General features: G+C 34.5%; 1 protein-coding gene across 5 annotated transcripts in view; it reads left to right on the forward strand.

Moving 5' to 3' along the window:
* SCFD1 (sec1 family domain containing 1) overlaps window positions 1-16,753 on the forward strand; it is a 142,663-nt gene that overhangs the window by 53,059 nt on the left and 72,851 nt on the right. For all 5 annotated transcript variants that reach the window (XR_003795863.1, XM_029237660.1, XM_029237661.1 and 2 more), the window contains 4 exons: window positions 3,948-4,087; window positions 6,828-6,918; window positions 7,870-7,943; window positions 8,630-8,711. Coding sequence is in view for 4 of the 5 variants with exons in the window: in XM_029237660.1 (XP_029093493.1) it covers window positions 3,948-4,087; window positions 6,828-6,918; window positions 7,870-7,943; window positions 8,630-8,711 (387 nt within the window). In the remaining variant the exon portion in view is untranslated. The remainder of the gene's footprint in view (window positions 1-3,947; window positions 4,088-6,827; window positions 6,919-7,869; window positions 7,944-8,629; window positions 8,712-16,753) is intronic.

Below are 16,753 nucleotides of genomic sequence, written 5' to 3' on the forward strand. Positions count from 1 at the left end.
TGGTGGGTCCCTGCCTGTTGGGTGGGAGCAAGGGTCTTAGTAAGAGCGTACAGATCAGGGGTCACCTCTTCACTCCTGCCAGTGGTGTGTGGAGGCCATATAGCGCATCGAGATACCGGGATCCTTTCTAATTCCTAAACTTGAAGGGTTCCTAGAGGAAATTAAAGTACATGATGCTTTGAGTGCAGGCGATAAGATGTGTGTACAGGTAATTGCAATGTAAAGGAATATGCTGAGTCCCCATTGTCAGAAGAGAAATTGGGAAACACAAGTTATGGCAGACATTCCCCAAAACTAGGCAAGGCTAATACTGATTTTGAGGTTTTTACTATTGCAGAGTGAAATGAGAATAATAAGTAATATGAAATGAGTTTTTGCAACTGACCTTGCATCCTTGTGAGATATACTAATTTTTATTTTCTACTATTTGAAGTTAAAATATTATTTTAAAAATACAAGACAGTAAAAGTATATGGTAGGGGTTTGGGGGGCTTTGTTCTAATCATCTTCACTTCCCAGAATAAAAAGTTGGAAACCATGTGTTTCCAAGGAATTCAATTCAACAAATATTTATTAAGTGCCTCCTCTGCACCAGACACTGCTGGTCACTGGGATACAAGGTAAACAAAGGAGACATGATCCCTGCTTGCATGGAGGTTACAATAGTGGATTCCTGTGGACATTTGGGTTATTGTTGTTTTTATTTTTTGTTATAAATAATAGAGCAATGCACATCTCTAGTTAACTTTCTTTCTTAGGCGAGGTTCTCAGATTCCGTATTACCCTTTAAGCCGTCTTTTCTCAGTAACATTATTATTAAAATATTTACGTCTTGTGAAAATAGTCTCTGAGAAAATTGGTTATAACAACCTATACAGCTTATATTGAGTTAATCCTGTTCATTAATTTTAATACACTTTCTAGATGTGAAAAAACTACAACTGAGATATCATAACCAACTGTAAGCAAGCCATTTTTTGTTGATTGTTAAAACTGCAGCTTTTGAGGTTTCTTCCGAGCTTTCAAAATTCTTAATAGTTATACCCTCCACCTCCACAAGATGGAGTAAAAGTTGTAGATGGGAGTTTCAAGTTTAACTTGAAATTGGAGCTTGCTTTTTGTATTAAATATCTTTGCCTGAGAATCTAGAACATTGATAATATTTATATATCAGGCCCTGGAAACTGCTGTGAAAATTCACACAGCCTCTCTGTGTGTCAGAAAGGTGATTGTTGTCCTTTAACATGGCAGATACACTCTTCTGATGAAAAACTTTGCAGTGTCCCTTTCCTTTTCTCAGGATATAAGAAGCAAAATTAGTAATTAGAAAGTCATGATTCCTTTTTGTCGTGTCTTGGTTGCAGGGGCTGTAGATTTGATTGTTCAACTGCAATGAGTAGTTTTAGGCAAAGGGTGGACATTATTTCATTGCCGTGTCTTGTCCTTTAGTTGGCCTTTGTTTTTTTGAATCTTAGGTGCCCTTGTTTGTGCCTTTGGCCCTCTGCTACTGACTCTCATTATTTAAAATATTAAATCAGAATTTGTACTAATTACATAAGGACTTTAGTAAAGTTTATTTTGTTCTTGCCACTCAAGAAGAGAAAAGGAGGTCATTTCCAAGTTAATATATACTTTTAAAAGGTTATTAGAAAAACATTTTAGAAGAACTCGTTTTCTTAAAGATATATGACACTTCTGCATTTGGTTGATTGTATCTTTGTGGGGTACAATTTGACATTATTTCTCTTTTTCCAGTATTTCCTGTAAACTGATAGATCTAGAGACTTAATTAGATTTGGCGCAATTCCTTGCCAAAATAAAAGTTACTTTTACTTTGCTTGGCTTTTTTTCTCATGTGAATATAAATCTTAGCTCTGCATAAATAGGTGTTAACCTATATTACCCAAATGTAACTTTGTTAATATTAGCTCTATCTGCCTCCCCTGGTCTGCTTTAACTCATGGAAGGCAAACAAGACTGCTGAAGACTTACCCATGTTTTCCCAGTGGGATTTACTTATATCTGGTGATTTGGCACACCGTTGTCCAGTTTTCTAAGTCAGGAAAGTGTGAATATCAGTGGAAATAGATTAGACTTTACCATGTGAAAACTAATTCTGTTGTCTTCTATACCCATGTCTTCAGTTCCTTTAACATGATTGAGTACAGCACAGAATGTTCTGATTTCCCAATTTTCAAAACTGAAATTACTTTTCCTTATTTGCCTGGCTATTAGTGCAAACAAGGGGAATGTTTCTTGCCGCTATTATGTTATTTCTGAAAACTCTTAACATCTTTGATTCCTTTATCATTTTGTGTTTTAAGTATTCCATCAATACTTAGGTATTAGCATGCTGTCCTATTTTTAGAGCAGTAATTTTGCTAACAAGTTACTTGTGTTTTGAATGAGCTGTGTGTCATCACCACGGAAATAGTACTTCACTAGAAATTCTAGTTAATAAAGCTTAACTATTTAAAAATGTTTCTTTTATTCAGTATCTTTGTTTTGTTAGATAACTTTTAAAAACAAAGGTTCTTCTCAGATGTAGCTGTTAACACCTGTTTATTGTACTTTCTTCCTATATGGATGATTTGCTGTGCCAAGGTGAGGTTAAGGTATGGGATGGGAAAAGGGATTAAATAGGGTTATATTATGTTATGTTTATCCTATGATAATATAAGGAGCCCATAGGAAAGACATAATACTAACAGGTTGAAATACAATATAGTACACTCTTCTTTGTCAAGAGGCTTGTTATTCTACTGGCAGTTAGACATCTATATATTTTGCACTCTTTTTTTTTATGTCATGGGGGAAAATGACAAGGAAGTAAGCTATTGTAAAGGATTTATTTGAGAAAGTTACAGGGTATGGTCTAAGGATCCAATCTCAGTATTAATGACCTTTTCCTGTCAAGAGGAAATTAAATTATATTCAGTACATTTAATTTGCTAAGACCTAGAAGTTTAATCATTAAGAACTTATATCTTTGAATGAAGATGATTGTATCACATTCATGCTAGATAATTTCTCCGTATAATTTCTTTTGCTCATCATTCATTTGCTTATTGATAGCCATATTTTATCTCTAGCTCACTATTCTTCAGAGTAGAGTTGAACCATAAAATACTGCTATTACATAAAGGAACCCACAAGTCTAATGCAAGAAGGAGGGAGAAAGAATAGAAAAGATAGCTCACTTTTGTTTTTTTGTATGTTTGTTTTTTGAGAAAGGGCAAAAAAATCAAGCCTCACGTGAGTAAAATTATGTCTACGCAGAAAAGCTTAGCAGCTATTAGTATGACTGGCTCTTAGCATTTATTTGAAAGGGAGTGCTATTATTATTGTAGCTTCTGTTGTAATTTTTTTTTTAATGCAATCCATCAAGTAACAGGTCAGACTGTTAAGACTCTCTAAGAGTTTAAAAATTACATTTAAGGTTATGTTTGTTACTGGAAACAATTAAGCATCAAGAGACGTGGTCAAATAAATGTAGCCAAATATTTGTCTACTATGTAGACATGATAAAAATGAGGTAGATATGCATATTCAAATACAGGAAGAGCTCAAAATATTGATACTTTATTAAATGAGAAGAGTAAAGTACAAAGTATGTATAATGTAATCCCATTCTTTAAAATTTAAAGGATATGTTTGCTGACATATACAAAAATATTTTTGTAGAAGGATACACAAGAACCTAAACATGGTTTTATGGGCTTTTTGAAATTGTAATCATATGTATCTACTACTAAATTAAAATACATAAACAATTAAAGGTACCTTTATGTAACGAAACATTGGAAGGAGGTCTTTTAGTTTCAGATCTGTATTTTGTCCTTGGAAATAGTAGAAAAGGCAGTAAGAATCTGTGTTATATTTCTTATTGTAGGCAATGTTCTTAAATTCAGAAAACTGTTATTTAAAACAGAATTACTTTTTCCTAGGATTTCCACTTGAACAGAGTTAATTTGGAAGAGTCTTCAGGAGTGGAGAATTCCCCAGCTGGTGCTAGACCAAAGAGAAAAAACAAGAAGTCTTATGATTTAACTCCAGTTGATAAATTTTGGCAGAAACATAAAGGAAGGTAAATAAGAAAAACAATAAGTAAAAGATTCACCCCCTAAAAAGATATGCAGATGTCATATGACTTAATGGGTTTATAAAAAAAAAAATCAAAACAGGTCACAGTGGTTCATCTACAACATGAATAAGAACTGTAATTAAATAGTCTATGGAGCTCTGTCTTTATTGTTTAATTTCCTAGTTCTTATGTTGCTTTTGTTGTTTTGTGGGAGCCACTTCCCTTTTCAATAAGTTCACACCATATGATTTTATAGATTTTACAGATAGTCTTTCTGAATTTCATTTCTATCCCCATTGACCCTCTGCAGCACCATTTCTACCTTTCATTAAAATTGGTTTTTGTGATAGGAAAACATGAAGGTGTGATTTTCCTTTTTTGTTCCATGTTTGCCTTCATACAAACCCAATTTTAGATATCTGTGGAGAAAATACCTAAGCCTGAAAACAAGATTTATTCAAAGTACATTAGAAATAATAGGTGAAAAAATTTTAACAATTTGCCATGTGATTTATTATAGGTAGATATGCAGATCCCATGTGTTGCTATGACCCCTTAAAGTTGAGGTACTTCATGAGCTTAGTAACTGCTATAAAAGTTGTCTAGTGGTCATTATGGCTAGAGGAATCATTCTAAAAAACAAACAAAAAAATCATTCCTCTGAGAGAAAAAGAATGTTGCTCATCAACAATTATGGAAATACAATGTTATTTATTATAATCTAGACTATTTCAACAGTTACTGTATCTATCTGTCTATATATATATATGTATATCTCCCTGATATGGCTGTTCTTTTTGGTCTCATTTATGTTTAAAGAGAAGTAGGATATAGACTTGGTTCAATACAATTGGTTTTTTTGTATGCTTTATCTTTTTTTATTTATAACCTTTTTTTTTAAACACTGGAAAATCACATTGCTATAACAAAGAATTGTAGTTTCTCTGCAATGAAAAGTCACTATCTTTCTCTCTCTGACTAATGCAATTTTGGGTACTGTTATAATTTATTTTAAATTATTTTCTTCTCTTTGGAATGCTATATATAGTCTACATTTCCTTTTAGAATGGTAAAGTATAAGAATTTACATTATTTATAGAGGATGCAGGATATTTTAAAGTTAATTTTAAATTTCACATTCCCTAATAGAAAAACAAAAGCTTAAGAAAACAATTTCTTTATTCATATATGGAAATTTTGAATATTTTCTTTAGACCATATGTTTAGGAACAACTTAAGAGGTCAGTTGAATAGTAAGAACTTTAATTTTTTGTTTGTTAGGTAGGAATAGCCCTCACTCTGAATGTCATGCTACAGTAGCAATGTGGGCACAGATGCTGGGAGACAGCATAGAGTTAAACAAGCTACTTAAATCTCTCTGAGCTTCATTTTCCTCATCAGTGAAATGTGGGATGATACTTCTACCTATTGTCCTATTTCAGGTTGTTGTGAAGATTGACATAATGTAAAGTAACTTGCCCCAAATCATCCAGCTTTCATTGGTAAAACCAGGTATAAAAACCAGTTCTGGCAGATTCTAAAGTCCCTGGTCTTAGCTGTCAGTAGTGTATATGTACCCCACCAAGACTGTGGTCAGAATTAAATGAGACAATAGAGACAGATTCTTAGCATAGTGTTTGTCATACAGTCAGCACTCAATAAATACAAGCAGTTATTATCGTCTGTTAGTCCTGAGACCTAAAGACACTAGAGATTTTAAGGATCATTTAGTTCAACCAGCACATTTTACCTGCTCACTGCTGTTTTCTGACAACATAGACTCTGCTGGACCTCTGTTAGGGCCTGCAGTTGTCATGTAAAACTGGACTGTGTTTCTCAAAATCCTTTCAGGAGCTTTTTCATTTCTGTGCTGATCATTAGTGAAGTGTTATCAAGTGTCAGCGTGGAGGAAGGGGGACATGACCATTTCTTTCTTAAAGGAGAAAAAGCTGGCCTCCCCTAAGGCTGTAGATGAAAAATACTCATGTTATAGCACAGGGAGATCAGCTCGGTGCTTTGTGACCACCTAGAGGGGTGGGATAGGGAGGGTGGGAGGGAGATGCAAGAGGAAGGGGATATGGGGATATATGTATACATATAGCTGATTCACTTTGTTATGCAGCAGAAACCAACACAACATTGTAAAGCAACTATACTCCAGTAAAAATTAATAAAAACGAAACAAACAAAAACTGGGCCCATGTTCTATTTTTACCAGTGGTGGTCTAGATATTGAATTTACAGAATTAAAAGATTTTTTTCACAGTTACAGTTTTTTTCACAGCATGTAATATTTTTTAGTACATCTTTGTAGTTACATGGACCCTTTGACACTATATGTTAATTTGCCTGGTAATATTTGATTGATGTTTGATATACTGTGGTTTCTCTTACTTTGCTTTTCAGTCACTTAAATATCTTTTTATTTTTTCTAACAGTGTATAGGTGAAGAGAAAATGATACAGTTAATGAAAAGAATAGAAATAAAATTTAAATTTGTTTATATATATAAGTATTACACATTTTAAAGAAATAGTATTTACAATGTAAATAGATATCACAAGGATATATAGTAGTATTTATCCTAAATGTTTTCTGCCTGTGTTATATATAATATACATTCAAATCTAAATGAATACATTTGAAATAATAATAAATCCTCATTGTATATATTTCAAAATTCACACAAAAATCAATCTTCTAATCTCATACTTATAGTTCCTCTTGTGCAATACTGTTTCAGTCCATTCCCAGAAGTTGCAGAATCAGTTCAGCAAGAACTAGAGTCTTACAGAGCACAGGAAGATGAGGTTAAACGACTTAAAAGCATTATGGTAAGATTCTGTTTACTTTCTTGGAAATATAGGGAAGCAGAAGGACATCTGGAGGGGGAAAGAGGTTAACTTTTTTTCCTTACAAAAATTCAAGGCCATTCATTGCTTTAATAACAAAAAAATATATTCCCAACTTACATAAAAGATCTTTTTTAAAAAGAAATCTAAGTTCTAAGGAGAAGAGTGGACTCTTTAAAAAAAATAATATGAATTTATGATTTGAAAAAATATATAATGTGAGTATATTTTAGAGATATATGTTCCAGTGCTGCTCATTTTACTATATTTTTGATCTAGCTTCAAATTTCAGCTGTACTGTTCATTACTGTGTGACCTGTGGCAAGTCTCTGGGCCTACTTCTCTTTTCTTTTTTCTTTTTTTTAATAAATTTATTTATTTTTGGCTGTGCATGGGCTTTCTCTAGTTACGGCGAGCAGGGACTACTCTGTTGCGGCGCACGGGCTTCTCATTGTGGTGGCTTCTCTTGTTATGGAACACGGGCTCTAGGCGCATGGGCTTCAGTAGTCATGGCACGTGGGTTCAGTAGTTGTGGCTCGCGGGCTCTAGAGCACAGGCTCAGTAGTTGTGGCGCATGGGCTTAGTTGCTCCACGGCATGTGGGATCTTCCTGGACCAGGGCTCGAACCTGTGTCCCCTGCATAGGCAGGTGGATTCTTAACCACTGTGCCACCAGGGAAGTCTCTGGGCCTATTTCTTTATCTGAAAATGCCAGCTGGTCCTTTTTTTAGTCATCCAGCCATTCATTAGATTGGTGGTGACTAGAACTTTTCTATAACTGTCAAAAATGCAGATGCTTGCTCCTTAGAAGGGAAGAATTATTATCCTGGGTGACCAGAATCTTACTGTTTATCAGTGATCTTAGGAATATATTGATTTTCATGCTTGGGCTTGGGATTTCTGAGTAGTTACTGGGATCTTTTTTTCCTTCCAGGGACTAGAAGGGGAAGATGAAGGAGCCATAAGTATGCTGTCTGACAATACTGCTAAGTTAACATCAGCCGTTAGGTAAGTAGGCAGTTTATCCTCTTTGAAATCTTTCTGTTGATAAGAATTTATTTTGGAGGTTAAAAAATTGATTAATATTTTTCATGATAGGAAATAATAGTAATAGCATATACCTTTAGACTAAAGAACTAAATTGTGTTTTTAATATGTTCAAGCTGATTTAAGTTCCCTCCTTTTCATATAGCAGATCATTTGTTCCTTTTACTAGTTAGAATTGTATAATGGGGGTAATTTTGCCACCGAGATAGTATTGCTGATAAAGTAAGGTGAGTTATTGTTAATTTTATCATTGCTGCTATTACTTTATTAGCTAAAGTTTAAGCAGTATCTTTTTCATACTTTAAATGCCATCAAGGAGAGAGAGTTTCGTGTTTTAGAAATTTCACATTAATCTGATTTTATTCTAAACCTCCAAATTTTGGAATCAGAAAGTTAAATGGTAGAATAATGATATTTGGGAGGCAGGTTATTTTAAAATAAGAAGCATTTCAACTGTATTAAAGTGGTAAATACTGTATGTGTTCAAGCCTAGAGATTAAGTTCAGTTGATAGTTTAACGTGTAATTTTGTCCGTTTTACTGTTCCAAGTATCCTCAGAGGAAGCAACCAGGTGTGTGTTTTATTAAAATTTATGTCATTTCCTTAGAGAATTTAATGGTTAATTTTCAATTTTTTGATACTTGTAGTTCTTTGCCAGAACTCCTTGAAAAAAAAAGACTTATTGATCTCCATACAAATGTTGCCACTGCTGTTTTAGAACATATAAAGGTAAATTTAGCTTTTCCTTCCCCACAATATAGCTACTATTTTTGTAGGGTTTTAGACTTTGCAAGATTCTTTCATATTCATTATCTTGTTGAGCCCTCACTGTAATGTTAAGAGATATAATTATTGAAGGCAGCATTATTACCTTCATTTTTGCAAGTGAGGAAACCCATCCAGGAAGATTAGTGATTTGTCCAAGTTTACATGTTCAGTAAGGAGAAGTTAGCATCTGTGATATTTTTATTACGTTTTATTGTATTACTTTGTTAATAGTAGACCTGTATCTAAACATCAGTAATACAGATTTAGACATCCCTTTTACTATAGTACTATCTAAAATATCTATTCATTATGTAACTTGGTTCTGAACTTTTTAGTTTTAGATTAGTCTGTTAGCATTATTGCTTCTTACTGTTACCTGCTATACTGTGATTTTGAAACAAATGTATTGGATATTCTGTATGTTGTTATCATAGTTCTTTTTTCTCATTACTTCATTCATGGTAACTCTGTATCAGCTGGACTTAATCCATTCTTCAGTATTCTACTGTCATTTATTCTCTGGACATGGAACTGAATTCCAGTGACAGATTGATGATATACTAGAATGTGGCTATTACTGACCCCTACTTTCCATTTGAGATGATACATTTGAAAAAGCAATGTAAAAAAGCTGAATATGCTTGCTTCCTGTCCAAAGTATTGAAAACAACTTGGATTTATGGAAAAGGGGATTAAACATTTTTCTTTCTTAATGATTTAAAAAGCATTAGAAAGGAGCTAATATAGATAGATAATGGACATTGTACAGCATAGAATTTAAACCTGCATAATTTCTGTTAAGCTGACAACCCGATTTTTTTTCCCCCACATCTTGATAGTGATGCTTGCTATTTTCATGTACCTACAGGAATAGAAACATAATTGAGCAGTCTATAGATGATTTCTGCTGCTGATATTTTCACTTCCATATGTTGCATCTCTGTAAAGTGGGAAAATGCTGATCAAATTTTTTAACCTGAGATCATTGTCTCCTGTGGAGATAATATATATAACCAGTAAAATGCAACAAAGAGCTATATTGAGAATTTACTTCACTAGGAAAGTAAAGGCTTTGCTTACAAGGCTAAATATGAAGACTGTGAATCTAATATAAAAAGTTAAACAAAAATGTATTGCATTAAAACAAAATATAGGTTCTGCTTTACATCTACTGAACTATAATTATGTAATCAAGATCTTATGATCCATTAAACAAATGTTTCTTGATTACATGCTGTTTATGACAGTTGTTAATAGTCCTGTATGTACCTTGAGATTTAAACTGTTCCGTGGATTTTTTTGACATATAGTTTTTTCATTAATTTTTTTCATTATTAAATGTTTATTAATACTTATATTTTACTTTCTGACTTCAGTTCTCACAGTTGTAAAACCAGGAAAGTGCCAAGCTTAGCTTCTACTTCCAGACTGAATTGTGTAACCCAAAGTAACTAATTATCATACCAATGGAAAGTGCAGTTTCATCTTATTCATAAAACTTTACAAACAGTATCCTGCCACAAATTTATATGAATATACTCTAGGTCAGAGACTAGAGCTTATGGTTTGAGAAAATTCTGGTTAAAGTAATTTACTTAATTATATTAAGTGGCTCTGTAGGTGTTGTGCTGGGCCCTAGAGATTCTGTAATAAACAGGACAGACAAGTTCTTTGTTCTCTTGGAGCTAATATAGTAGTGACAACAAACAAAGTAAGCAAATTAGAAAACGGGATAATGTCAGGCATTTAGGTGATATGAAAACACCAAATTAGGGTGATGTGATATGATAGACACTGGCTCAGAGGGCTGTTCTAGAGTAAGTGAAATCACCATCAAAGGAAATCACCTTTGATAAGGTGATGTTTTAATTGAGACCCGAATCACACGAAGGAGCCAGTTAGTGAAAATTTCAGGGCCACGTATTCCAGGCAGAGTGACTAATATGTGCTGCAAAGGCCTTAAGGCAGGAACAAATTGTTTTGGAGGACCTAGAAGAAGTCTAATGTACTTATAGTGAGGAGAGAAAGAGTGATAGACTATGGGGTCAAGAGAAATAGGGATTTAAGTATGATGAGGTTAATGCCATGATCTGATTTATGTTTTAACAAGAGAATGGTCTGAGCTGTGTGAGGGATGGGTGAGTTCTGGAAGTAAGTGGAGAACTGGAAGATGGCTAGTATACGTGACTAGGTGAAAAATGGTGTTTTTTAAGGCAAAATTTGCCCACGAAGTTCTTTATGATGCTTATTTATAATTGTATATGAGTTTTTGAGAATCACTTTGTCCTAATAGATGCCGTCTGTCTGAGATACTTTAATAAGCCACCATGCCTGACCCAAAAATTCTGCTTTAAGACCTGGTTGCTTGGCTCTCTTTATAAAGGAACTTGTTTCTTCCAGGGCTGCTAATTGTCTGGCAGAGCATCTTATGCTAAGAAACTAATTTGTCATTCAGGGTGTTAAATACTTGTATATAAAATCTACATATTTTGGAATAATTTTTGTGCTGTAACTCAAGGAAGACACCATATTCCTAGTAGGATCTGATATAAAGAAACTATAAAGGACATTATATATAAGGTCATTCACTTGCAGAGGGAAAATAATGTCATGTATAGAACACAATATTCCTGATTGGATCATTCTAGGAAACCCAATTAATAGTAGAAGTTTTTAAATCATAGATAAAGGAGCATATTTATTTTAACTATTTACATATAAATTATAGTTGTATTTAATAAGCCACATACTCTGAGTTATTCTGATATAAGAAATTCTATTAGGGCTTCCCTGGTGGCGCAGTGGTTAGGAATCCGCCTGCCAATGCAGGGGACACAGGTTCGAGCCCTGGTCCGGGAAGATCCCACATGCCGTGGAGCAACTAAACCCGTGCTCCACAACTACTGACCCTGCTCTCTAGAGCCCGCGAGCCACAGCTACTGAGCCCGCGTGCCTAGATCCCATGCTCTGCAACAAGAGAAGCCACCCAATGAGAAGCCTGTGCACCACAGCGAAGAGTAGCCCCTACTCACTGCAACTGCAGAAAAGCCCGCGGGCAGCAACAAAAGACCCAATGCAGCCAAAAATTAAATAAATAAATAAATAATAAAAAAGAAATTTTATTAGTATAGAAAAATTGGGATGTCTTCTGTGAAGAGTCCTGTTTTAATGTTAACCATCTTTCTTAAGTTATTCTCCCTTGTCAAAACTAGCACGTAAATGCTATTGTTTCCATTTTTTCTCATTACTTCTAGTTATAACATTTTTTCTTACAGTTTTTCATAATTATTAAATTTCCAGTTTTAAAATATTTACTTTTAAGTGGCATGTTTATTTGTGCCATTATTATGTTACACCATCTGCCCCTGGCTATATAATGTTAATAATAATTAAAGAAGTATTTTTCTCCATTATCTCTTTTTTTTATTTTTAATTTTTATTGGAGTATAGTTGCTTAACAACGTTGTGTTAGTTTCTTGCTGTACAGCAAAGTGAATCAGTCGTATGTATACATATATCCCCTCTTTTTTGGTTTTCCTTCCCATTTAGGTCACTACAGAGCACTGAGTAAAGTTCCCTGTGCTATACAGTATGTTCTCATTAGTTATCTATTTTATACATAGTATCAATAGTGTATATATGTCAATCCCAATCTCCCAATTCATCCCACTCCCCCATCATCTCTTACTCTTTTCATTAGAATTTGTTGACCACCTCTTTGTAAACATTTATTCACCTGAGTAGTTATTAGTTATTATTAGCAAGAATATTATGACTTTTAATGCAGAGATCTCAGAACACTTCTCTTGGTATTTGTCTTTATTGCAATTTTGCATATTCTTTTGGGGTGTTTAGATTATAGCTGCTTCTTACATTTCTTTTGATGGTTTTCTGAAGCAGAATACTAGAAGAGAAGTCCTGGCAGTTATCCAGTAGTTGATGTTTCAGTGGAAAGATAGAAGGAGCACAGCAGTTTGCAACAAGTTTGGCAAATATTATCATGTAAATGTATTGATATTCTAAGGATTTTAGTGGCTTGGGTAGTTAACGTTGGTCTAATAGATTAAATTGTTGAATCCTCACTTATTTAAAGTAAACCTTATCTTTTGAAACCTCTTTAGCAATTTTTTCATTTCTAATACAAATAAGGTTTTCCCCCACTTGCTGGTTGTTACAGAATGGATTCTGAGATTACTTAAATAATTTGTAGACAAATTTTAATTTATTTTAATTATTGTTGTCTCACCTGCATAATCACACTGAATTAATTACTCTCTAGCGTCAGAAACCTAAGAAAAGGAAAAGTTAGCTAGCTGTAAGTCATAGTAGATGAGAGAGAGAAATGGCCTTATATGCTCTTTCCCCTAATGCTCTTACATCTGAATGCTCCTTCCTGAGGCAGCCGGCAAAGAATTAGCTATTAATAAGCTGTTGTGGATCAAGGCTTCATTGGTGCTGAATATTAATTTTTGTTCTTCTTGTGGAGAAAGTTAAGAGGTACTGAATTAGATCTAAAGACATCATCTGGTCAAGCAAACATGTACTGCCTTAGGTCTACACTCTGAACAAGGTTTAGCCCTTGCTAGCGATGCTAGCTTTTAACTGGAGCCCCTCCTTCAGGGGACTAATTTTTCTTTGGTTCAACTTCACTATCTTTCTTGGGGGAAAATAAGCTTTCAAAATAAAGTAGAAACTGAACTGATCTTCACTAGTCAACACATCAAATTAGCTGATGCCCTTTATTCCCTTGGTAAAACAGTGGTTGCTGGCCACATTATTGACATGCTGACATTTGACAGCTAGTATGTTTGCAAGTTGAATTTTTTGCTTACCAAAGAGTTACTTGTATTTGATTCCAATCTGTTTATGTCAGTGGTATGAGTAGGAAAAGAGGATTGTTTCTATAAAACTAAGTTACATGCCTTAGACTCAATGAAGATGGTGATTTAATTATTGCTTAATTTTGTAGCAGGTAAAAAAAAACACAAAAACTGTAAGACATTAGAAAATCTTGAAAAACACTAAACTTGCTTTGTAAATGTTTATAATTTTTTTTATTTCACTTCAAAGAAACAAACTAGAAGTTGTAGGTTAGGTGATCCCTTATAGGTATGCATTATGCAAGAAAGAAAAAAATTTCAGTCAGTGAACCTCGGTACTCAAGGGAAAGGTCTTGGATCTACGTCAAGATTGACAGACAATTATACATTTTAGACCTTAAGTTAAAAGGTAGTGCTTAAAATGTTTATATACAACACAAGTCCTTTTTTATTCTTTACATTAACTGACTTTGATTAACTGATCACTACTCTCCTGATCACAGTAGGGAAGAAATTTTACTGTACTATAAATCAGAACATTTCTCTGGCTGGATTTTGACTGATCTCTTTTAAATGATCTCTTGTCCAGTACACATACCAAGTGAATGTTCATATGACCTTGGTGTCTTTTCTTCAAGGCAGGGAATAATATATCTTGTAGCAGGAAGTCCCCAATGGACATACTGTCACTATCTTCTACCTCTTTTCATCCCAATTATGATTAGTCACTATAAGAACTTAAAGTTTTCTTTACTCCAGGTATGACCAAAGACAGCTCTTGAATGAGTGAAATATCCTTCAGTTTCTTACTCACTATGAATTTCTGGAGGCTACTTCCACATCCTCAAAAAACATAGTGTGAAATTACCTTTTCCTAGCTTTTTGCTCTCACTTTTCTGCCATGTTTTCATGAAGATGAAGCATTGTCATTTAGCAAGACTCAGTTTAATAGATTCATAAACGTTAAATTCATAGAAATAAAGACTTCTCAAAACTCAATAAAGGGGGCTTCCCTGGTGGCACAGTGGTTGAGAGTCCGCCTGCCGATGCAGGGGACATGGGTTCGTGCCCCGGTCCCGGAAGATCCCACATGCCGCGGAGCGGCTGGGCCCGTGAGCCATGGCCGCTGAGCCTGCGCATCCAGAGCCTGTGCTCCGCAACGGGAGAAGCCACAACAGTGAGATGCCCGCGTACCGCCAAAAAAAAAAAAAAAAAACTCAATAAAGGGAAAATGAACAACCCAATTTTTAAAAGGGTAAAAGATTTGAACAAAGATTTGACTAAAAAAGACACACGGGTGACAAATAAGTTCAGTGTCAACAATCATTAGAAAAATACAACTAAAACCATAGTGAGATACCTCTATACATCTATTAAAATGACTAAAATTTAAAATATTGATCCTGCCAACCTTTGGCAAGGATGCAGAAGAACTAGAACTCTCATATATTGCTGGTAGGAATGTAAAATGGTACACCCACTTTGGAAAACAGTATCTCTGTTCCTTAAAATGTTAAACACAAACCCATTATATACTCCAGCCATTCTACTCCTAGGTGTTTACTGAAGATAAATGAAAGCATATACGTTTATTGTACATGAATATTTATAGCAGCTCTTTGTCATAGCCCAAAACTGGAAACAATCCAAATGTCTATCAACAGGTGAATTGAATGAACAAATTATGGTATATCTATACAATGGAATATTCTACAATTAAAAGGAAGGTACTATTAATACATACAGTATGTATTGTTGGATGAATCTCATAGTAATTGCACTGAGTGAAAGATGAATAGATGAATCTCAGAGTAATTACACTGAGTGAAAGAAGCCACACACACAAAAAAAGTACATAATCTAATTGCATTTACATAAAATTCATAAAAATGCAAGCTAATCTATAGTGACAGAAAGCAGGACATAGAGAAGGGTGTTGGAGGGCCAAAAGGAAAGAAGTACATTGAGAAAATTTCCTTGGGTGATGAATGATATGTTCAGTGTTTGGATTGTGTTCATGGTTTCATGGGTATACACATATGTTAAAACTTAACAAATTCTGTGTATTGTATGTCATTATACATCAATAAAAGTGAAAAATTCAAACAAGGCTTAGTGTTCATCTATTTCAGGTCATTTACAGATAAGAAAACAGATTTTAATTAAGTCATTGAGAAAGCCAAAGACTAATTTTGGTAATGTGGATTTTTGGCATTGTGTTTTAAGTGACATAGAATATTAAGAAACAGAATATGCTACGTAATTTGTGAGTGGGTAAACCCAGGAGTTTTTTACAGACTTTTCCCTTATAGGAATATGCAGTAGGTTAAATGCAGAGGGTAGAAGCAAAATTGAGATGAACAGTCAAATGTTTAAAATAAAAGGAGAGGACAGATGCATTCCTTACTTTTTAAAATAGATTTCTCACATTTTATTTATTTATTTATACCTTGACTTGTTCTACAGAATTTGAGGTCACTTACAATGACAACACATAGACTAGCAGACTAGCACCAGGGATATACAAATCAAAGTAGAAAGTAAAAAATCAAACATAGCCCTTATAATTCCTCAGTCCTGTAGCACCCACTTTCCGAAGTCCTTCACGAACCTCCTGTGGAACTAGGATTTTCAAGATAGAAGGAACCGTGGGACAGAGTTTTTAGTAGATTCCACAAATTAGTCAGGTTTCTTCCTTGGTGAAATAAGGTTAAAAATAAAATTTACTGTATCCCCCTCTTGGAAATTCATAATGCAGTATAATATACACATTTTATTTTTTAAAATTTATTTATTTATTTATTTTTGGCTGCATTGGGTCTTCGTTGCTGCACGCGAGCTTTCTCTAGTTGCAGCGAGCGGGGACTACTCTTCGTTGCATAGCATGGGCTTCTTATTGTGGTGGCTTCTCTTGTTGCGCAGCATGGGCTCTAGACGCGCGGACTTCAGTAGTTGTGGCTCACGGGCTCTAGAGCACAGGCTCAGTAGTTATGGCACACGGGCTTAGTTGCTCCACGGCGCGTAGGATCTTCCCAGACCAGGGCTCAAGCCCATGTCCCCTGCATTGGCAGGTGGATTCTTAACCACTGCGCCACCAGGGAAGCCCAATATATGCATTTTAAAAACTTATTTAGCCAATATTTCTCAAACTCCATTGACTTTGGAACACCTCTAGGGATTATT

Source organism: Monodon monoceros, unplaced genomic scaffold (genome assembly GCF_005190385.1).
Source record: "Monodon monoceros isolate NGI ecotype Baffin Bay Population unplaced genomic scaffold, NGI_Narwhal_1 Super_Scaffold_21, whole genome shotgun sequence".
Classification (NCBI taxonomy): domain Eukaryota; kingdom Metazoa; phylum Chordata; class Mammalia; order Artiodactyla; family Monodontidae; genus Monodon; species Monodon monoceros.